This window comes from Hermetia illucens, chromosome 1 (genome assembly GCF_905115235.1).
Source record: "Hermetia illucens chromosome 1, iHerIll2.2.curated.20191125, whole genome shotgun sequence".
Taxonomy (NCBI): domain Eukaryota; kingdom Metazoa; phylum Arthropoda; class Insecta; order Diptera; family Stratiomyidae; genus Hermetia; species Hermetia illucens.
The window spans coordinates 108,707,484-108,732,261 of record NC_051849.1 but is presented as its reverse complement, the minus strand read 5'-3'; the positions used below and the strand labels follow the sequence as shown (position 1 = coordinate 108,732,261).

The 24,778-nt window shown below is 42.5% G+C and overlaps 2 protein-coding genes across 2 annotated transcripts in view; both read right to left on the bottom strand.

Moving 5' to 3' along the window:
* Positions 1-6,963, bottom strand: part of LOC119652639 (nose resistant to fluoxetine protein 6-like) — a 140,548-nt gene extending 133,585 nt beyond the window's left edge. The window contains exon 1 of the mRNA XM_038056902.1: positions 6,833-6,963. Coding sequence (XP_037912830.1) covers position 6,833 — 1 coding nt within the window. The 5' untranslated portion in view covers positions 6,834-6,963. The remainder of the gene's footprint in view (positions 1-6,832) is intronic.
* On the bottom strand, positions 6,832-23,378 carry LOC119652631 (UDP-glycosyltransferase UGT5-like). The gene is made up of 2 exons (XM_038056880.1): positions 22,742-23,378; positions 6,832-8,182 (listed from the first exon to the last, which is right to left on the bottom strand). The coding sequence occupies exons 1-2, from the start codon at positions 22,980-22,982 to the stop codon at positions 6,879-6,881; spliced, it is 1,545 nt and encodes a 514-aa protein (XP_037912808.1). The 5' UTR covers positions 22,983-23,378; the 3' UTR covers positions 6,832-6,878.
* Between the last annotated feature and the right edge of the window lie 1,400 nt (positions 23,379-24,778).

Sequence of the window (24,778 nt, the reverse complement as noted above, 5' to 3'; positions counted from 1 at the left end):
GTCCCCCGCTCTCTACTGAAATGAACTACAACCCCAACCCACTTTTCTCCTGTTATTTCAAAAACGCCGAAAGATAGATCAACGGCTCGTTCGCCACGGTATTCGGTGATCACATTCTTTTGGGAAACATCGATCTACTGCTTCAAACTTTCTTGACTTCACCAACTTCAATACCAAATGTATTAATTCGTGCAGAGGGTGCACGCTTTTCACTTTGATTTCATTAGTCGACACTATCCCATGAGGATTACCCCAATATGTTAGTGAATGCGATGCGATGTATGCAGTATCTGCTGGCGAAAAGAGGGTATTAGTAGGGCAAGAGATGAATGATCGAAAGCAATGTATATAAAACCTGGAGGATAAAGCTGAGGAAAGTCGCAGAAAGCCATTGAACTAATAACCAAAATTATCCTGGGACGAAACAAAAACGCCTGGAAATTTCTAGATCCTGCTACATTGACTGCACCAACGCCCCGCGGATCATTTTGGAACAGTGTACGAAGTTCGGATTTCCAGTGCACTTGTTCTTCATCGATTTCGAAACGGCTTTCGATTGCAGCAGTGTAGCAGTGCAGTCGTCCATTTGTACTGATCTAGGAAGAACTTAAGGGAGGTTCGGAGTAGTGATGAGTGATGAGTTGCCTCTACCAGGTTCTCACCAAATTTCATGACAATTGGTTAGCCGTTTCCGGGTAAATCGGATGTGACAGACAAACAGACAGACATTCAAAAATAACAAGAAACCAAAGTTGCGAATTCATCCAAAGGCAATTGTTACCTCCAACATAACGTATGCGGTGATATTAAAAAAGGGTAAAAGCTGGCCCCGAGCTAAGAAAGCTAGGCGGAAATGTCAGCAAAATCTGGAGGACCCAGAAAGAGAATCTCCATCAAAAAAAAAAAAACAATTCATGGAAAGGTCTGTACTAGCAAATATCGCGTCGTGCTGGCCTTGGACGTGAGAAATACATTCAACTCGGCTAATTGGAATCTTACACGAAAGTCTCTGTTGATGATTGGTGTTCCCGCCTATCCTGCTGCTATTGTCGATAGCTACTTGTGATAGTGGATGCTCTGGTATGATGCCTATGATGGAAACAAGGAGTACGTTGTCTCCGCGGGTGTCCCACAGGGTATTCCACTACTGTGGAGCATCATGTCCGGTGATGTGTTACGTCGACAATATAGCACTGATTGCGCTCATGTTCTCAAGCAATTAGTGCTGTTAAGGCTTGTTTAGAGAGTGGTCCTCATCACTAAGCTCCGCAAGGGAAATTACGCCTGTATTAGAATTGGGAATCATGTTATTACTTCCCAGCCAGATGGAAACTCAATTTTAAGCAGCAAATAGAGCATACTTGCGAAAAAGCAACTACCACGAGTTTGGCCACGGCAGGCTGCTCATAGCCAGAGTGGTGAATTCTATCTTCTTGTATGCAGTTCATTCATTTTGGGAAAAAGCGCTATATGTTTTAGACAATGTACATAAAGTGAGTACGGTTTACAGAAGAACAGCCTAAAGGGTGTCTTTCGTGTTTAGGGCCCACTCAGAAGATCAAGCGTTCGTTATCTCGAGAATGATGCCGAATGACATCCTGACAGACAGATACATAACATCAGATTCACCTCTCCTCCTCGCAGGTGAAAAAAGCCGAAAGGGAGAGATCCATAAGCAGATGGGAAGAGCGATGTGACCAGTCAGAAAATATTCGTTGGGCTCCAAGGTCCTTCTTATATCGGGAAGTGGTTGAGCAGATCAATTGTTATCTAACCCAGTTTCTCACCGGCCATGGAGCATATCATCAATACCTGCGTAGGTTTAAATTAGACACCTCACCTGATTGTCCAAACTGCGACAGGGTCCTAGAGGGCCCAGTGCATATCCGAGATTCGTGGAAGAAATGAGGAACTTAGAGGAAGCTCTATGTGAAGTACTAGCACCGGAAGTTTTTTTTTGGTTTTCATCATCGTCATCAACGGCGCAACAACCGGTATCCGGTCTAGGCCTGCCTCAATAAAGAACTCCAGACATCCCGGTTTTGCGCCGAGGTCTACCAATTCGATATCCCTAAAAGCTGTCTGGCGTCCTGACCTACGCCATCGCTCCATTTTAGGCAGGGTCTGCCTCGTCTTCTTTTTCTACTATAGATATTGCCCTTATAGACTTTCCGGGCTGGATCATTCTCATCCATACGGATTAAGTGTCCCGCCCACCGTAACCTATTGAGCCGGATTTTATCCACAACCGGACGGTCATGGTATCGCTCATAGATTTCGTCATTGTGTAGGCTACGGAATCGTCCATCCTCATGTAGGAGGCCAAAAATTATTCGGAGGCTTCTTCTCTCGAACGCGGCCAAGAGTTCGCAATTTTTCTTGCTAAGAACCCAAGTTTCCGAGGAATACATGACGACTGGCAAGATCATAGTCTTGTACAGTAAGAGCTTTGACCCTACCGTGACACGTTTCGAGCGGAACAGTCTTTGTAAGCTGAAATAGGCTCTGTTGGCTAACAACAACCGTGCGCGGATTTCATCATCGTAGTTGTTATCGGTTGTGATTTTCGACCCTAGATAGGAGAAACTGTCAACGGTCTCAAAGTTGTATTCTCCTATCCTTATTCTTGTTCGTGTTTGTGTTTGACCAGTGCGGTTTGATGTTGTTGGTTGATTCATCTTCGGTGTTGACGTTGCCACCATATATTTTGTCTTGCCTTCATTGATGTGCAGCCCAAGATCTCGCCTCGATTGCCGCCTGCTCGATCTGGATGAAGGCAGTTTGTACGTCTTGGGTGGTTCTTCCCATGATGTCGATATCGTCAGCATAGGCCAGTAGTTGGGTGGGCTTGAAGAGGATCGTACCTCTTGCATTCACCTCAGCATCACGGATCACCTTCTCGAGGGCCAGGTTAAAGAGGACGCATGATAGCGCATCCCCTTGTCGTAGACCGTTGTTGATGTCGAATGGTCTTGAGAGGGATCATCATCATCATCATCAATGGCGCAACAACCGGTATTCGGTCTAGGCCTGCCTTAATAAGGAACTCCAGACATCCCGGTTTTGCGCCGAGGTCCACCAATTCGAAATCCCTAAAAGCTGTCTGGCGTCCTGGCCCACGCCATCGCTCCATCTTAGGTAGGGTCTGCTTCGTCTTCTTTTCCTACCATAGATATTGCCCTTATAGACTTTCCGGGTGGGATCATCTTCATCCATACGGATTAAGTGACCCGCCCACCGTAACCTATTGAGCCGGATTTTATCCACAACCGGACGGGCATGGTATCGCTCATAGATTCCGTCATTGTGTAGGCTACGGAATCGTCCATCCTCATGTAGGGGGCCAAAAATTATTCGGAGCATTCTTCTCTCGAACGCGGCCAAGAGTTCGCAATTTTTCTTGCTAAGAACCCAAGTTTCCGAGGAGTACATGAGGACTGGCAAGATCATAGTCTTGTACAGTAAGAGCTTTGACCCTACCGTGACACGTTTTGAGCGGAACAGTCTTTGTAAGCTGAAATAGGCTCTGTTGGCTGACAACAACCGTGCGCGGACTTCATCATCGTAGTTGTTATCGGTTGTGATTTTCGACCCTAGATAGGAGAAATTGTCAACGGTCTCAAAGTTGTATTCTCCTATCCTTATTCTTGTTCCTGTTTGTGTTTGACCAGTGCGGTTTGATGTTGTTGGTTGATTCGTCTTCGGTGTTGACGTTGCCACCATATATTTTGTCTTGCCTTCATTGATGTGCAGCCCAAGATCTCGCGCCGCCTGCTCGATCTGGATGAAGGCAGTTTGTACGTCTCGGGTGGTTCTTCCCATGATGTCGATATCGTCAGCATAGGCCAGTAGTTGGGTGGACTTGAAGAGGATCGTACCTCTTGCATTCACCTCAGCATCACGGATCACTTTCTCGAGGGCCAGGTTAAAGAGGACGCATGATAGGACATCCCCTTGTCGTAGACCGTTGTTGATGTCGAATGGTCTTGAGAGTGATCCTGCTGCTTTTATCTGGCCTCGCACATTGGTCAGGGTCAGCTTAGTCAGTTTTATTAATTTCGTCGGGATACCGAATTCTCTCATGGCCGTGTACAGTTTTACCCTGGCTATGCTATCATAGGCGGCTTTTAAGTCGATGAACAGATGGTGCAACTGTTGTCCATATTCCAACAGTTTTTCCATCGCCTGCCGCAGAGAGAAAATCTGATCTGTTGCTGATTTGCCTGGAGTGAAGCCTCTTTGGTATGGGCCAATGATGTTCTGGGCGTATGGGGCTATCCGGCCTAGCAAGATAGTGGAGAATATCTTATAGATAGTACTCAGCAACGTGATACCTCTATAATTACTGCACTGTGTGATATCTCCCTTTTTATGTATGAGACAGATTATGCCTCGTTGCCTATCGTCAGGCATTGATCCGTTGTCCCATACCTTGAGCACAAGTTGATGAACCGCTTGGTGTAACTGGTCGCCAACATATTTAACCAATTCGGCTGTAATTCCATCGGCTCCTGGCGACTTATGATTTTTTAGCCGATGAATTGCACGGACTGTTTCTCCTAAACTTGGTGGTGGCAGTATTTGTCCGTCGTCTTCAGTTGGCGGGACCTCCAACTCGCCGATGTTCTGGTTGTTCAGTAGCTCATCAAAGTACTGAAACCATGGCTCTAATATGCCCATTCTGTCGGAAATCAGATTTCCCTTTTTGACTCGGCAGGATGAGCGCCTGGTGCGGTTGCTCCCTGTACTTTTCTAGTTTACAGACTTGTTGGTTCTCCCAGGCTTCCTTTTTCCGTCGGTGAAGTCGCTTCTCCGCTCGACGGAGTTCGTGATAAGTCTCTGCGCGTGCCCGCGTTCTTTGAGAATGCAACATTATTTGGTATGCCGCATTCTTCCGTTCCGTTGCTAGCTTACATTCATCGTCAAACCAGCCGTTCCGACTCCTTTTGCGGCTGGGGCCAAATATGTTTGCGGCCGTATCCATGATAACGTTATTCAGGTGGTTCTGAAGATCATTTGTTGATGCTTCATCTCCAGGTCCTCTGTTGACTGCGGTTATTGCGGCATCCATTTCCCTCTTATAGGTGTCGCGGAGGGTTGTGTTGTGGATGGCTTCAGTGTTCACTCTCACCTGATTGTCAGAGGGGATTCTAGGTGGTATTGTTATTCGAGCTCGGAGCACCATGCCAACGAGATAGTGATCCGAGTCTATATTGGCCCCCCTATATGTTCTGACATTCATCAAGGCTGAGAGGTGGCAGCGTTCGATCAACACGTGGTCAATTTGGTTGAAAGTGGTCCCGTCTGGAGAGGCCCACGTATGTTTGTGGACCGCTTTCCGCGCAAACCAGGTACTTCCAACAACCATTTCGTGTGACCCTGCTAATTGGAATGAATGAATGAATGAATAGTCCGCAGTCCGTTATCATTTGTTTTTTCGTGTAAGCTATGGAAGCCAACGTATCGCCTGAATACGGGCTCCTTCCCTACTTGGCTGTTAAAATCCCCAAGTATGATTTTGATATCATATCTGGGACAGGCTTCGAGGGTTCTTTCTACTGCCTCGTAGAAAGTATCCTTCTCCGACTCTGCAGTCTCCTCTGTAGGGGCGTGAACGTTTATGAGGCTTATATTTCTAAACTTGCCTCGCAAGCGCAGAGTGCATAGCCGTTCGCTTATGTTTTCAAAGCCGATAACAGCAGGTTTCATTTTTTGGCTGACTAAGAAACCTACTCCGAGCACATGGTTTACTGGATGACCGCTATAATATATGGTGTAGTGGCTCTTCTCCAGGAAGCCGGTCCCTGTCCATCGCATCTCTTGCAACGCTGTTATATCAGTCCTATATTGGGACAGGGTATCGGCTAGCTACTTATCAGCTTCATCTCTGTACAGGGAGCGCACGTTCTATGAGAAAATGCGCTAATCGTTGTTCCTTTGTCGTTGCCGGGCCCATCGTTTCAAAATCCGTCCTATCCGAGGCTCCTGTTGTGGCTTCGTAACAAGTTGTTTTCCATGTAGGGTTGTCAGCCCTACCCAACCCCCAACCTGGAGGACCAGTTGGTACAATTTGTCCCGTTTTTAGGCGCGGGAGACTCGCCTTCATCCTTCTCCGTCTGCAGCTTTTCGTCAAGAAAGAGCTCCCAGCGGTCATCACGTGGAGGTGGAGATAGGGTTTGGTAGTAAAGCTGTTGGTGTTGGTTCAGCAGGCATTTCCCAGGTTTTATCCTCCATCGTGGGTACCAATCCACGTTTCCCCCCGGGACCTATACTACCCTTTGACCCTTTTTTGGTTTTAGTGATAAAAAATTCCACACTCTGGTGTGTCCAGGCGTACTCGGTAGGTGAGTACGAGCGGTATTCAAATTCCGTACATATATGTGTTTATGTTTTTGCGCACGGAGTAAAGCGAAAGTATTCAGGAACGTTTGATCAATTTGGATGCATACATATATGTATTTATATGTATTTGCCTCACTGCTATAAATCTCTCATTTACACAGAATTAAGTGTGACAATGATGCAAAAGAGAAAATGAAAATAAAAAAGGAGATTCTCTGCGGGACCATAGACGGTGGAGGACTGAATATGAGGCATGTGCAATTGTACATGCTGTTAGTAATGTGGTAACTACCAAATAGCAACATCAAAGAAGAACTTCACCAGGATTTCTAGTTGCATGACATTCAACATGCCCTGGCTATAACTTATGGATAAGAATCTTACTACCTAACAAGAGAAACTCATATTGACTTCCATTGCTCTCAAGTACATTTAAGTTACCAACAATAATGGCTTCCCATGCGTTTGATGTTGACAAAACATTACTCACTCAGTATAATACAAAAGGCTTTATTATTTGATAGATACACCTTAGATTATGATTGTTTCTCTTTTACATTATAGTTTAAATAAAGCAACACAGTCATAGTTAACAATTTCTTCGTTATCCGATAACTTCCGTATATCCAGACGGCACAAAACACTACTAAACACGTAACTACATCAGCGTTATTTTCCGCGATAAAGCTTTGATGGGAAATTTTGGAAGTCGACGAAAAACCTCTATTTTTTGCAAGAAATTCTGCCCAAGACGCTGTTGATTCTACTTTTCTAAGTGGTGGATTCTGAAGGCGCTTGGAAATAGCCTTCGCTGCATCGGTGTAAATAGAATTACTCAGAACTTCTGTCACAACGCTGTTCAAATCTGTAAATTCCAGGTCCATTAGGTTGAGATCGATGGCAGCTCCTTCTCGCCTTGCAAGCGCTAAGTTATGAGACTGATCGTAGAATTGCGTGATACCAATTATCGGAGCACCATTATATGCCGCTCTAAGAATTGTCGACATCTCGCCGTCACATATAACAAGTTTAACCTTGGGATGAGCGATGATACTGCTTTCTGATATGTCAGTTGCAACCAGTATGTTATTAGGAAAGCTAAACCTTTCCCGTTCATTGCTTTTCCAGACAATATTTTCTTTTCGTTTGCTGAAATCTGTGATTATACGCTTGAGCGTTTCATTGGACAAATTCCTATTTGTCATTTCAAAGGAAATGTAGATTACTCCATGAGTTGAAGAGTCTAAGAATGCTTGCATGTTTTTTTGAAAATTAGTTTGCTTTTGCGATGCGGCTTTTATTGAATCCTCAGTTTCAATGATTTTCTGGTAGTGCTCGTAAATATCTGTCAATTTTCGGTTAAGGATGAGTACAGACACGTCTCGCAGGTTACCTAACGGTGTTTCAGCTTCGGAGAAGTATTCCTTGTACAAAGCCTCTTGTCGCGGGAGATATTTATAATTGAAGTAGAGCATTTCCCAAGCGTACGCGAATATATTTGACAACCGACTATAAAAGCTGGCGCTTCCAATGATTGGCTCTCTCAAATGTTTAGTGACCAGTGATACTGGCTGCGCTTTATAGTCGTAGGTTAGGAATTTCATGCCACTGGTGTCGCATCCAACTATAAGCGAGTTAAAATGTTGACCTAAACCCAACATTGCTTCGTTCGCAGTGGTATCAAGGACCACCAAATCAAAGGTAGCCTCTGATTCAAGAAGCTTTTGAAATGTCGGGTGCTGTAGAGTGTTTGCAGTCATTCTATATCCTGCTTCATAAAACTCTGGTAGAAGGGTTACAAAGGTGCTGGACTTTAAGCCTCGAAATCCATTTTTATAATCTGAAAATAGAAAAAAAGAAGAATGGGTTAACTAAGAAGCGAATACTGGATCCCAGGAAAAAAGAAGAGGTTATTAATTTAAGGTTTGTGTGAAAGTTTGCCCATCTGTCTGTCACATGCACTTCTCTCAGGAGCAGTGGTAGCTACTGGCATAAAATGTTGTGAGAAGGTTTTTCATTTATATATTTTTGAAAGCAGAATACTGCTGAAATTTCAAACCGAAATTCAAAATATTTAGCAAGCAAGCATTATGATCTGCCTACCGGATATCTGTACTTGCAAAACGCAATCTAAACCTGCATTATATGAGTCAACTTAGGAAATAAGGCACAACAACTTTGCCTCGCTGGGTGGTATTGAATTTTCGATCTGCCGAGCATACGAATAGAGAGGCCTTCAGTTCATGTTAAGTTTTTTTCTTCTTCATTTCAGGACGCTAATTTACTGTACTAATTAGTTATAAGAATGTAAACTCAATTGTCTTATTTAATGAACGATTGCAAATCTAACCCTTCTATAATTTCTGAAACATTCAGTTGCAAAATATTTCCCCAAATATTTGATGATTGTATAAAAGTGAAGTTCAGAGGACTTTTATGTTCTAGATTTTTAGTGGCCTTATGTGCTGACTCCTAATCTTTGTACGTGACCCTGGTGGGCTCTGATATAAAACCTCCCACTTTATGATAAAATTCATCATCGAATTTCTTTTTAATATTATTAATTTTTAAAGTTTTATGAAAATTACAATAAGGACGATTACAATTATTACTGTTATAAATAAATATAAATATATGTGATTAAGTGTTTTTGTTTTATATATTTGATTTCTTTGCTTTCATTAAAATTTTCTAGGTGAAAATCGTTCAACTGTGCTCAAGTAGGTTGCTTTTAGAATTCTGAGTAATTTAAACATTATCCTGGAATAATGACTTTAGCTTTATATTCTGTTTAGGGAATGATGAGTCCTTAGTCCCCATCCACTTCATGTCGGGCCGAACCAAATGGAGCAACTTGTTCCCACTCTTTGGGTTTAACATCCAAAGCTCAAAAATTAGGACGGAGACGGCCACAGATCAAGTGGATGTGGACTTAGCACTCCTCAATCCCAAGCAAAAATTGTCTAGCATCGGCCAAGCTTTGGTCCGAAATGAGGCAGTGTCTGATGAGTTGCTTGGTACGAAACCGTAAACGTCTTCGTCCCTCCTCCGCCTTATAGTCTGGTATTCTATTGTCGAATGTAATATTATAAGTTACAGAACAATTATTGAAATTTAAGAGAGAGTTTCCTTTCAATTCTTGATTTCTTTCATCACATGTGTTATTCCATTGAACTAAAAACCACTAAAACTGTACCTATTTCGAGTTTACTTATACACTCCTTTTCAAAATTATAACCGCATGATTACAGAGTAAATTTTTTTATTATGAAAAGATGTGAAAATAACCAAACTTAAATTAAATTCGAAAATGTATAAAAACAAACATAATGTAACAAAAATGAAACCTAAAAATAGCAATTAAGCTTAAAAAATGTGTAAAAACATAACAAATTGAGAAAAAAAGTAAAATTGTCCTTTTTCATAATTATAACCGCATTAATTACCTCGTTACATAAAAAATAAATAAAACAATAATGGGCAGACCTAACTTATGGCTTAATAATCGATAGTGTTTCCTCCCTTTTTAATCACTTCGAAGATTCGATTAGGCATCGAATGAATGTATTTTGAGAGCATTTGTGGTGTCAACTCATGCCATGCTCTTTCAATGGCCTCTTTCAGCTCATTTCTGGAAGAATATTCTTTATCCTGGGAGTAAATCTGTCGGACTAGCCATCCCCAGACATTCTCTATAGGATTCAAGTCTGGTGAGCAGGCTGGCCATTCAAGTGTGGCTATGGAATTCGCTTCCAACCAGGCTTTAGTGGACCTACTTACGTGTACGCTGGCATTATCTTGCTGGAAAGTTACTTCATTGCCCTCAAAAGAGTTTATAAAAGGAAGGAGATTATCCTGCAGAACATTCTGGTACTCCTGGCTATTCATTCTCGCCGATGTAAATGCTAGACGCACTGCACCTTTACTACAAATGGCTCCCCAGACCATAACTGTTCCACCTCCGAAATTCCTTCTGGACAGATATCGTGGTTCCTTACGCAAATCTCGCCAGTAGCCATCAAAACCATCCGGACCATCTAAGTTAAATTTTTTCTCATCAGAGAAAATTACCTAATCAAAAATAAAAGATAATTTTGCTGAAAACATCCGCCAACAAAAAGGTTATACCTGATCCCAATGTAGTGACATGTTATTTCGGACGAATTCCAGTCGAGCATCCTTATGATGCTGCTGTAATCGTGGTGCTTTCCTCATTTTTTCCCGTACGAGATTAGGATTTCGATTTATTTCCCGCCATATGGTCGGAATCGATACAGAAAGTTTACATTCGTTCCTTATGCCTCTTAAACTGTTCGTGGAATTGGAAGTCGCTTTGCTTATGGAACGTCGATCTCTATCGGAAAGCACTCTAGGTCTTCCTTTTCGCTTTTTAGTACCGTAATTGTCCACATTATTTAAATAATTACGAACTACTCGATCCGATCTGCCTACTCTTGACGCTATTTCGCGTTTTGATATACCTTCTTTAAATAAGGCACTAATTTTGGATAATATTAATATTGACTTTTATGGCGATGTAAGAGGGTGCTCTCTTCCATCTATTACTTGTTTGATTCAAAGTCTTTTGTATTATTGACCTCTCTATTTTAATATTTGCTATTACTTTCTGTTATTTATAAATTGTCTGTCTGTTCATCCTATCGATTATTTCCTGATTATTCCGGTCTATGACTCTAAAATGTTCTTCTATATCCTCTCTATCATTCACACATTCATAATCCCGAATATACACTTATATAAAGTTCCTATTTGATCTATTAATATCGGCGAAACCGATCACGACAAGCGGGGTCGGCTCGTCGTAATCGGTTTCGCCATTTGCCTTTATTAAATGCCTGATCTGGATGCAATCTTCTTCTTCTTTTTCTTCAGCCTTTGTCCCGTTCACAAGCGGGGTCAGCTCGTCGTAATCGGCTTCGCCATTTGGCTCTATCGAATGCCTGATCTGGGTGCAATCTCGAGGCTTTCAAATCCCCATCCAGCGTATCAAGCCAGCGTTGCTTAGGTCTGCCTTTTGGTCGTTTACCATCGACTTAGATATTCAGACCAATCTTGGCAAGTGAATTCTCGTTTGCACGAATTGCGTGACCATGCCATCGAAGACGCCTCTCTCGCAACTGTTCCCCGATCGGTGCAACCCCATAACGATCGCGGGTATCCTCATTTCGGATGTGATCTAAACGTGTGACGCCACTAGTCCAACGTAGCATCTTCGTCTCCATTACCGCAAGACGCCGTTCATTGTCTTTTATGGTCGGCCAACACTCAGAACCATAGAGAGCGACTGGAAGGACGACATTGCGGTAAATTTTAGATTTGAGACGTTCGTTGATACGTCGATCACAAAGGACACCAGTTGTGGAACGCCACTTCATCCAGGTTGCGTTAATGCATGAAGCAATTTCATAACGCAGCTCTCCATTGGCTGATAGCGTTGACCCAAGGTATTTAAATCGCTCAGTTCTGGGCAGATCACTGCCGCTGATAGTGATTGTGCCTGCTCCATGGGGATCGGTCGTCAAAAATTCAGTTTTGTTTAAATTCAATCTGAGACCGTGTTGCATGAGACGATCATTCCATTTTTGAAAAAAAATGCTCGAGATCATTTTTGCTATCAGATGCTAGGAAAATATCATCTGCATAAAGCAGTGTGTAGGGCGCTGGTCGTTGGATATCCCGTGTGACGGTGTCCATAACAAGGACAAAGAGGAGTGGTGAGAGGGCGCTTCCTTGATGAACACCAACAGAAACACGAAGCGGTTTTGATACACCCGCCATACTTCGAACTTTACTTTTCGGATCGTGGTAGAGTAATTGAAGCCAGCGCACGAGTTCTTCTGGCACGAAGTGTTGTCGTAAAGCATAACAGATGAGTTCGTGTGGTACACGGTCAAACGTTTTCTCTAGATCCAGAAAGGCAATGTAAAGAGGGCGATGCTTGTCACGGTGTTTCTCCATGAGTAACCGCGTACCGTGTATTGCGTCAGTAGTTCCGCAGTTCTTGACAAATCCGGGTTGATTCACGGTTATTTCAACGATTTCGCGAATACCGTTGTCAAGAATGCGTTCAAAAATCTTCATGGTATGGGAAAGTAACCGGATCGGACGGTAATTTGAACATTCTGCTGGGTTACCTTTCTTTTTCCATATTGGAACAGTGGTACTTTCTTGCCAGTCAGATGGTGTTCTTCCTTCCTGAATAACCCGGTTAAAGAATTCACTGAGCCACAGTGTTGGGTCCCAGCTCTTCGCTTTCCAGAGCTCAGATGCGATGTCGTCAGGTCCTGTTGCTTTCCCCGATTTCATTTGTTTTATTGCCTCCTCGACTTCAGTTGCGCTGACTGGTGGAACTGCTCCAAATGTCGGCAATGATTGTGGAAGTGGAGGATGAACAAATTCTTCAGTTGAAATCTGCTCGAAGTATTCTCGCCATCTATCCGTTGCGGCTCGACGGTTGGTAAGCAAAGTACCGTTCTTGTCATTAACACAACAGAAGTGTTCGATATCCTGTGTGCGTTCATTACGGCTTCCCTATGTTAGGAGTATAACGCAATTCTCCATTGGCAGATAGCATTGACTCGACATTATTATATCGCTGAGTTCTGGCAATGGCAGTAACCTGCCCTTCGAGAGATTTAAATCGCTCAGTTCTGGCAATGGCAGTAACCTGCCCAGAACTGAGCGATTTCAGTTCAATGCTATAAGCCAATGGAGAACTACGTTATACTCCTCACATAGGGAAACACAAAACCTTTTATACCTGAAGCGTCAAGCTTCCGGTTTCCCGACTTGTTTTAAGGAAGAAAATGATACCTGATCTGAAATTTTTATATGATTTTGATTGAAGCTTAAATATTGATTACTTTATTTTACCAATGTATCATTTTTTTCACATTTTTCGTTGGATAGGTTCTGAGAACGAGACCTGTTACACTTTTGGGGCACACATACTAATACTTTTTCTTCAGCCTTTGTCCCGTTCACAAGCGGGGTCGGTTCGTCGTGATCGGCTTCGCAATTTGGCTCTATCAAAGGCCTGATCTGGATGCAACCTCGACGCTTTTAAATCCCCATCGAGCGTATTAGGTCACCGTTGTTTCGGTCCGCCTTTTGGTCGTTAACATCGACTTCGATGTTCAGACCAATCTTTGCAAGTGAATCCTCGTTTGCACGAATTGCGTGACCGTACCATCGAAGACGACTCTCTCGCAATTTTGCACGATCGGTGCAACCCCATAACAGTCGCGGATATCCTCATCTCGTCGATCACAAAGAACACCAGTTGTAGGACGCCACTTCTTCGATGTAATATACTGTTATTAACTTTATTTGAAAGGATATCGGTATCGAAGCTATTTCATAGAGTAGCAGCCTCTTGATTTTTTCAGATTATTCGGTTGGGCAGATTCTGAGAATGGTCCAATTAATTAACTGACCACTTTTAGCCCCGCACTCCTGTTTTATACAAAACCTTAAAAAGAGCTGGGAATAAATAGATTCTTCATCAATGAATTTTAATATTTCACTCGAATGTTAATTATTCTCGTTAATTATGACGTCATCATATTATATTATTTGTTTGGATTAGGATGCTGTTAATTCGCATGAAATTGCACGAAGTTTGAGCTGCTATAACTTTGACAATAATAGTTGAATTTTCATGAAACTTGGCATGCATATGCACGATCCTGCCTCTATGCCGGTGCATAATTTAGTACTCCTAGGATGAACTTAAGGGTGTTTTTTTAGTCAATTTGTAAAAGTTGGTAATATAGTATTAGTAAGTTATTTTGAGCAGATATCGGAATGAGACATCTCTCGAGGCTTAGATTTAACATAAGTGTTTTACGCAAAATCTTAAAGGGGCTGGGGAGAAGTAGATTTTTCATAAATGCGACCTTAATATTACACGCTAATGTCAACTATTCTCTTTAATTATGATGTCAGCATCTTATTTGCATGGCTTTGGAACCAGTGAATTCGCGCGAAATTGCTAGGTTTTAACTGCTAAAACTTTGGCGATAATGGCCAGATTTCCACGGCATGTATATGCGAATGTTATCGGCTTTGAAAACAAGGCAAGTTTCGAAATACAAGCCTCATTAACCTTCACGCCCTTACAGAGGAGACTGCAGAGTCGGAGAAGGATACCTTCTACGAGGCAGTAGAACGAACCCTCGAAGCCTGTCCCAGATATGATATGAAAATCACACTGGGGGTTTTTAACAGCCAAGTAGAGAAGGAGCCCGTATTCAGGCGATACGTTGGCTCCCATAGCTTACACGAAAAAGCAAATGATAACGGACTGCGAATTATTCAATTAGCAGGGTCACACGAAATGGTTGTTGGAAGTACCTGGTTTGCGCGGAAAGCGATCTGAGAATAAAATAGATAATGTGATTTCTGGCTGGAACTGGCTTTCAATCGAAATTAAGATAATCTGAATTTATCTTGGCATTTCGCAAGCATTTCAAGAAATTCCTCTGGGTGCCGCGGAAGGAGTCTAGACTAGCGAAGAATGAAGAGCTAATCAACAGCAAGCTTTTAAAAAGTTATGTACGTGAATGCTGAATAATCGTAAAAAGTAGTACGCGGCCGCTCGTACATAACTAAAATGGTTGTTGGTAGTACCTTGTTTGCGGGGAAATCGGTCCACAAATATACGTGGGCCTCTCCAGATGGGATCACTTTCAACCAAATTGACCACGTGTTGATCGAACGCCGCCACCTCTCAGCCTTGATGAATGTCAGAACATGTAGGGGGGCCAATATAGAGTCGGATCACTATCTCGTTGGCATGGTGCTCCGAGCTCGAATAACAATACCACCTAGAATCCCCTCTGACAATCAGGTGCGAGTGAATACTGAAGCCATCCACAACCCTCCGTGACACCTATAAGAGGGAAATGGATGCCGCAATAATCGCAGTAAACAGAGGACCTGGAGATGAAGCATCAACAAATGATCTTCAGAACCACCTGAATAACATTATCATGGATACGGCCACAAACATATTTGGCCCCAGCCGCAAAAGGAGTCGAAACGGCTGGTTTGACGATGAATGTAAGCTAACAACGGAACGGAAGAATGCCGCATACCGAGTAATGTTGCATTCTCAAAGAACGCGGGGACGCGCAGAAACTTATCACGAACTCCGTCAAGCGGAGAAGCGACTTCACAGACGGAAAAGGAAGCCTGGGAGAACCAAAAAGTCTGTGAACTAGAAAAGTACAGGGAGCAACCGCACCAGGCGCGCAAGTTTTACCAACAAGTCAGCAGGATGAAGGCTTATACACCTCGATGCTCATTCTGCCGAGACAAAGAGGGAAATCTGATTACCGACAGAATGGGCATATTAGAGCGATGGGTTGAGTACTTTGATGAGCTACTGAACAACCAGAGCATGGACGAGTTGGAGGTCTCGCCGACTGAAGGCAACGACAAATACTGCCACCACCAAGTTTAGGAGAAACAGTCCGTGCAATTCATCGGCTTAAAAATCATAAGTCGCCAGGAGCCGGTGGAATATACAGCCGAATTGGTTAAATATGGAGGCGCCCAATTACACCAAGTGGTTCATAAACTTGTGCTCAAGGTATGGGACATCGAATCAATGCCTGACGATTGGCAACAAGGCATTATCTGTGACATACATAAAAAGGGAGATATCACACAGTGCAGCAATTATAGAGGTATCACGTTGCTGAGCACCATCTATAACATAGATAGCCCCATACGCCCAGAACATCATTGGCCCATACCAAAGAGGTTTCACTCCAGGCAAATCAGCAACAGATCAGATTTTTTCTCTGCGGTAGGCGATGGGAAAACTGTTGCAATATGGACAACAGTTACACCACCTGTTCATCGACTTTAAAGCCGCCTATGATAGCATAGCCAGGGTAAAACTGTACACGGCCATGAGAGAATTCGGTATCCTGACGAAATTATTAAGACTGACTAGGCTGACCCTGACCAATGTGCGAGGCCAGATAAAAGCAGCAGGATCACTCTGAAGACCATTCGACATCAACAACGGTCTATGAGAAAGGGGATGCCCTATCATGCGTCCTCTTTAACCTGGCCCTCGAGACAGTGATCCGTGATGCTGAGGTAAATGCAACAGGTACGATCCTCTTCAAGTCCACCCAACTACTGGCCTATGCTGCATCATGGGAAGACACAGCTGACGACAGTAGCTGTTTCAAACGTTGTTATAATCAGCTGACTAAGGTTTAGGCATTATATAAAAATATATACTATTGGAAAATAAGACATCGACACAGTAAGTGAAAAGAATTTTTGAACATCTCGTTAGTAAGTTTTGTTACGAAAAATCAATTGTCAAACTTCTAAATGCGTTTTATTCGAAACCAGGTTTTCAAAGTTTCGGGGAAGCACTCACAAAAACTACCTAGCCTATTTCATTGAAATTTATTCTACACCAATGCCGATATGCGAAGCCTCTAAAATATTTAATTTTTAGATAATATTTTTTTTTAAATAATTAAACCTAAAATAATACAACAGTTTTGAAGGTGAGGTTGAAATTCGAGCGTTACACTGTGCTGAATCTGGTGGGCCAAAAGACTGAAGCATCCTTATTACCAATCGCAAGAAAAACGGTTCTGTCAAAATTTGGTTGGTAATCACGAAATCGTTTCAAAATCGGTCATTAGGGATCGATGTCAAGCTGAGTTTGTGGAGACATTCGGATTATGCACGGGAGAAGACAGAAAAGGCTAGTTCTTCTCTAGGCAAGATGATGCCTCATTTTGCAGGATCAAAATATAGTCGCACACTTATAGCAGCGTTGGTGAAACCCATCATATTATATGTCTTGCTGTCTGAACGGTAGCATTGAATACCACTGCGCCAGGGGGTGATTCTTTTGACTCTTCTAGCGAATTAGGTGACTTCGGACTTCTAAAAAGCAGCAAAGAGCTGAACAGGTGGCGGCAACAACAGTGGGAATGCTAGGACCCATACACGACGTGTAGAGAAAAAAGATGAAAACGTACATGAACTTATCGTCACTTACATGAACGAAAACTACTTCATTATTAGAGGAAAATTCGAATAAATCACATTGGGGGTTTCGATGGACGAATCCACTGTCATCACCCGGTTACGGAAATAATTGTTCGAAATGGGACCCCCGCAAAGCCTACCATCGAAATAATCCTGCTGGTTCTTAATAATATTGCACTCCGAGGATTGTGGAGTGGTTAGAGGGCCGGGTAGTCGCAGTGGAAGTTCGCGGTTCAAATCCCACTGCTGAGAGAGATTTGTTATCGTGACTGGATGTCGGATAACAGTCGATTCAGATGTGAATGAGTACTTGAGTTAAATTAGGGTAATAATCTCGGGCGAGCGCAACGCTGATCCACATTGCCTCCTACAGTGTATTGTAGTATACCGTTACGGTCTTGAATGAAGTGCTCTAACACACTTCAAGGCTCTGACCCAATATGTATTGTTGAGGCGTCTCAACATGAAATAATGTATTTTGCTGCATGTGTGGGGTTCACACTTTCAACCTTCCTACTAACTTTCATGTCAATAGACATAACTGTTTCTAGGAAAATTGTGTGTGACAGGCAGACTGACAGTAAATCGATTTGATTCGGTATCATTTCTATAGCTTAAGGGAAAAAAGATGATGGATTTGCATCCATACTGCAAATATTGAACACTATTAGCATGAATTCCCCTCCAAACATATCGACCCGAAAGGCATAAGCAAGGCGAAGAAGTTCGTGTCAAACGCAAGTCAAAGCAGGCGAGAATCGACGCAAAAATGCTAAGTGAAGCAAGACAGAAAGATTATGATAACAAGAAAGGCCAGTTGTATGGCGCAGGTATTGTAGATTAAATGTAAGACTAATTTATTCATTTTTTGGGTACTTAAAACACGTCTCGCCGAACAATTATTGTTCGATTGACTTGAAATTTTTACTGGACATTAGGATTTTTCCTATATATTGCATAGATGATTGATTTGATTGATAATTTTCAAGTGATTTTTGGGCGTTTTTTTTTTCAATTTTATTTGAAAGCACGCTATTTATGCAATAATCAATTTAAAAGAAAAATCCTACGTAGCGTAAACGCTGCTTTGATACCTATTTGATATCCTTTTTTGTTTTCTAGTTTGTATCTGCCACGCAGCTTTGACAAAAAAAAAACTCTCTGTGCAACTACTGGGACGCTAGCCTGTTGTGACGCTGTTTTGAAAGGCTCTGGCGAATTAGTTTTCCCAACTAATTCTGTAATAAACGCCTTTTTGAGGCGAACGAAAACCCCTATTAAAATCGGTTTACTGTCTGTCTGTCCGTCCGTCCGGGAACGGTTATTGCGATTGACATCATATTTGGTGAAAAGGTCCTAGCTTTCACATTTGTTGGAAAGGTGGGGAAAGCGGGGGGTCTCAGACCAATTCTCAGAAAGTACTTAACCAAAAAATCTTAAAAAAGTCAGAAGGCTGCCATTATTTAGTGCCCTCTCTCCGAAATACCCTCCATACGGATATCTGTTCAAATAAAGTTAATAATAGTATATTATTATAAATTTTTAGTAATTGACTACAAAAACCCCCTTAAGTCATCTTAGGATCACAAAGCAATGCAGCAATGTAGGTTACAACATAGAGCGTTATCCTGTCAAGCTTGGTGGAAATCGCACTATTATTAACAAAGTTATAATAGGTCAAAATTGTCGTTCTGTACAAATTCAAGACTTTGAATGTCAGCATCGCTCGAAAGTGGATACTTTCATATAATATAAGCATATATTACATGCTAGGTACTAATTTTTATAAAAGAAATACACAAAACCCTTCAAACCTGAAGCGTCCAAATTCCGGCTTCCCGACTTGTTATTAAATATCAAAATGTTGCTTAGTCTAGAAAATTACTTAGTTAAAGGATTATGGCGTATCTGGTATAGCGAAGAACTGTTTACTATAACCCGTGGAAATTTAACGATTCCATTATAGATGATTGGTGCCGATTACAACGAATCACTGTTTACTGTGTTTGCCATTTCGCAATTCATCTTCATTATCACGAAACGCTCAAATAAGTTGGTTTAGAGTGATCCTTTTGATTGCTGATTATTCCGAAGGATGCAGTACGATTCTACAAATTGCGGTTCGTTCTTTTTGCAGAAATCGAAAATTTGATGATTTATTTATTATTTGATCTCCATATACAGAGAGTAGGTACATGTCCATCATAGGCAATGCAACTAACGCAATATACTCTGCTCATGACGGTATGTATATAGCGTCCGATGAGTTGATGTTAAGCATGGTTTTTAAGCGGAACATGGCGAGGCATTCGATTCATTGAGAATCAAGGCGAGTTATGTGAAATTATCAATAATATATAATAATAATTATAAAACTCCGCCGTAGCCTGTCCTAAGCCCGGTTGTGAAAAGAGAAGGGATGAATAGTTATAGCTTGATTGGCTGTACGCCACCGCAGCGTCTTGGGGGGTAGATGGGGAAAGTGCAGGAACTTTGTCTTGCAGTCTTGCAGATTATTCACTGAGGAAGCTATCACCACACCTAACAGTTAGGTATAAATGCAACCTATAAGAAGAAGGCGGAACTTAAGGTCCGGTACGCACAACCGGCGGCAGTCGTCTGACTTGGTTACCTGGGTCGGGCTCCCGTAATGGAAACCGCTAGGCCATGGGGTGGATCAATTTCTGGGCGCCACGACCGCCAAGAGCATTGCTGCGCCTGCTGGAGCTGTTTCGTCACAATTTGCGACCACTTCAGCAGGTTCGCCTAGGCAACGGATGAAATGAAATGAAGAAATGAACCTTTTGATCATTCGCTCCTACTATGAAATAACGTCGGTGGCGGGTACAACATCTTACCGCTCCTTGTTGTGATTCGTCGAGCATTTCTCGCAATTCGCGCATATGACTGAGCAGCGAGTCGCAGACCAATACCGCTTTATTACTCGCGGCAACACAATTCCGGCCACCATCAGGGAGCGCGTTCAACTTGAGGTCATCGGGGAAACTGATGACCAAGAGTCGATGCAGGCAGAGGCGGCGGTATCAACAACACCACGCCGCACTGCAGGCAATAGTTTCATTATTCGCCAAAGCTCACTTTTCCACCGTCCAGCTGAGGTTCGGGACGAATTCCAAAGAGCGTTTATGGAATTCTCGGATATGGATGCTTTGCATAGACGAGGTATTTCTAGGCTCTATGCATCTCCAGCAACTCCGAGAATTCTATCGCAAATCAATGATGAGATTGCGCGTTATTGGTTTTAGTGATCCAAGAGATCCACTACAGAAAATTCATCTGGAATGTCGGCGGGACTGACTAAGGCAGGACATTGCTAAATTGATTCAGATTAGCCCTGTAATACCAGTAGTTGGGTGAGAAATAACCCACCCCAATACAGGAACTATGCCAACCCTAGTGAAACAGCCGTAGTCAAAATTCTGGACACACGAAAGCAGAAACATAAAGTGCAAAGGGTTTACTGGTACTATGTCAGTCCCAGTGAGACACTCGTAGTTGAAATCGTGGGTACACTAGAACAGAAACTTTCTATCGTATGCAGTTGGTTACGACGGTATGGCGAAAGTCGCTTTAGACGTATGCAGAATGCTGAATCTCAACAGAGTGTTCAGGCAATACCGATTTTGATAGCGAAAGCGGCGCTGGAGTGGACGTTGGGGCTTACCCGCCCAGTATGCTGAGTGGATTTTCACCATTTCATTACGCCGAGCATGAATTTTTGTGGATGTTACCAAGAAGAAGGTTCGACGAGCCGTAAACAGTTTAAATAATTGGAGGGGCCCTGGTCTGGATCGGGTGCAGAACCTTTGGTACAAAAGTTCATCAAAATAGATGGTCCGTTGGTACACAAAATAAATCAGGTCATCAGTCGGCGGGGAAATTTGCATCTTTCCTCACTGCGGGGATTACCTACCTTACCCCTAAGAAATGCACGGAGCAGGCCCCGGCAGACACAAGATCCGATTGCTTGCTTACCAGCCCTCTACAAATTTATAACTTCAATTATTAGTAGAAGGGTTAAAGCGCACCCCGGGGCAACAACATTCCGCCGGAGAAGTAGAAGGGCTGCCGAGTTGGGTCAAGGGGTTGCAAAGACCAAACCCTGCCGTGGAGCGGATGAACCTGCATTCGTAATATAGAAGGTAGGGGCGTGGTTGACATTGGCAGTATAAAATCACCGCCAAGTCTACTCGCCATGCGCTTACTTTTATAGCAAAGAGCAGACGACTCCCCTTGCATGCAGCGATCAATAAAGCAGGCTGTGGGCTGACTCCATTTAATTTGAAGGATCGACCTTTCAATTCCTCTGAGTGGGAGTGAAGTCAGACCAAGAGCGGATCGATGAATGGAAGTCGAAGGTACGCACATGTAATCACGCGAATTGTATTTGGTAACCATTTGTCGATTTGCATTTGTCGAACAGATGGCTGTGTTCTGGGGAGCTCTTTGCTGAGACGGAGGCAATTTATGTGTGCCACTCAGGATGGCGTAGTCGCCACTCGTGCTTAGAGAAAGTCGAAGCCGAATTTTGAAATTTTTCAGTTACTCTGAAAAATTTGCATCGAAAAATTTGTTGCTTCTGAAAGTGGTCACATAGTTATAAAACGGTAAAATTTCCTATATTTATCTTTTCCTGTTACTTAATTCATAAAATTTTAAGTAGTAGTGTTGACAGGAGCTTCAGATAAAACACCCAAGAAAGAGAGCTGCATTCGAATGGCATATTTTATGAAGAATTCTAGGGCCAGTGAGAGAGAGCTCAGAATGCCATTACAATGCAAAGCTGGCAGTTATGATTCGTTAGCATTAACCATCGTGAAATTATGAAAACTGGTATGGGGTGAGCGAGAACAAGTGCAGAATTTCCGGCTGTAAATTAAAAAGTAGAGTCCTCATGAAATGGCCTAGAAGAGCAACACCTCATCGATGAGAAGACTCTAGTGACAGGAATGATTTGATATCCCTGATTGAGACTGCCAAATTAAAAGGCAATTACAATTCGCCATTCTCACATAAGTGCATAAATCCCGTTAAGAACAATTTCACTGTTTCAGCGAGGAAGTTTTGGTGAACATAGGACAATGGCAAATCATCAGTGGGCGGGAGAGAATTACACAAACAACCACTCCTTGAACCTAATTTATTAGAAGCAAAATATTCAACTAGAAAATGGTTGGTTGATTGTTTATGAAACGTGAGTTATTTGCACTTTGAAATTTGTTCGAATAACTTAACTATTAGCTACGTGATTACGGTGAACCTTGTTGGGTAGACTTTCACTTCAGGGTAGAATCAACCTCCAGCATCTTTAAATTTCAGATCTTACCTTGTGCTTTCTCCAGCACTCCCTCCAGAACGATCTCATTATAATTCTTCACAGGAGAGACTAAACGAAAAGGTGACACCACTGTAACCTGATGGCCCCATGCCGCCAACTCCTTCATCAAGGCCGACCCAGCCAAAAATTGGCTTTCCGATATGGTGTGAAACACTCCAAGAATATGATATCCATAGCATACGGGGTCGAAGGATGCAACCAAAAGGAGAACCGCACAAAATGCTCTCATGTCGAAAGAACTGACCCGATCACTAAATGAATTTGAATAGTACTGATTTGACTGTATAATTTTAGAGGTCAACTGTTAAGCTTTCACAGTAGCTCTCATGATTACTCGACTCATTTGAAACTTTTTTAATAAAATCATCTCATTACAAAAAAGATTTCATGAATTATTTCGTTTTCAATGGTTAATTCTGATTGTAATAAATCAAACTTTACATCAGGAAAAATTTAAATTTGTTGTTCTGAAATAGTTGAATTAACGTTTCATAAACTATGTATATACGCTTTTCTGTTTGTAAACTTATAACTTTTCCCACCCGTTGACTGTTTACTGTCGAAGATTAAACGCTCGGTCGGTACTATCTAGACGACACTGTTCTACCGATTTTGTATTAGATTATTACATCACGGCACGGAAAACTGTTATCAACAACGTTCAACCATATTAAATACAAATTCTGTTTAATGCCAGTGGTCAAGTACGCAATGAAAAATGTATGCAACTTTATCGGAAAGGCGGAGCAGCAAGGGAGGTGCGAGATGAGAAGTTTCTAGTGACGAAGTGCAACTTATCGGGTGCAGATATGCATTATCTTTCGATTAGAGACAACGTGCAATGCGTTGCAGGGGGTCTGCTGTTTCCAAGCAAATATCATAAGGTGTAATCCAGGTCTGAGTACATAACGTATAATGTTATCAAGGGGACTTTGGATGACCCTTTCTGCTTCTAGAGAACTAGCTAGCAATCTGATTGTTTAGAATTGGTTCACATGTCTTTTGTGATCTGTGAACTTCGAAATAATCTTCAAAACATATGTACTTACCGCTTTCCAATAGTACATATATTTTCATAATAACAGATAAGACTGCGTCTGTATTGCTCAGCTGAAATGAACTTGGGTAAATAAAAGAAAACAAATCAGCAGTGGCGGTTCCCTACTTCAATTTGGCTCATTTGACACCGTAAATAATTAGAGTTGTAGTAATTAAGTAAACAAGGCATCCTGGTACTAAAAAAGTTTCCTAACGCTTCTTATCAATTTGTCGAAAACAAAACCTTTATCAAATCCGTTTCCTGTCAGTTTGTCTGTCACTTTGAAACAGCTGTACAGATTTGTTGACATGATTTAAGTATTTATCCAATAATAAATACATATATTATAATAAACATTTATAAGGCGCTTTTATTCATTTGCTGTATAGTTTAAATATTCACAAGAAAAACTGAACTTGTATTGTTGCTTCTCAAACGTTAGAGGCAGAAAAGACGTCTCACTTCATTTGTTTCTTTTCTGCCCCTAACTCATGGCACACTCGCCGGTCCTCCACTCCCGTGTCGTGCTCCGCAAAGTGGATAGATCCGCGCCATCTATTCGTGCGCACTCGCAACATTCGAAATAAATTTCGAATGCCGCGAATCCTGCCGCGCCACATCACTCCGCCCCCTGTTGAAACCTAGGGGTTTCGGCGACTGATCCCCGAACTTCGTTCGCCGTTAATCCACAAAGCGGACACGACGTTGCTTCGGGGCGCACACGGGTTTCAGCCTGGACAAAGAGACCGCCTTTTTGTGACCACCGATCTCGAGCTGGAAGAAATGTTCTCCCCGCTCGAGAACGCGGTACGGGCCCTCATATGGAGGCTGCAGCGGCTTCCGGACGGCATCCGTCCCGATCAGCACATGCGTGCATGTGTCCAGTTCCTTGGGCGAACAAGCCGGTATGGACGAGTGTCGAGAGGGTGGTGGCGGTTTGATGCGTCGGAGATTGTCCCTCAGCAGACGCACCAACCCCGACTCCG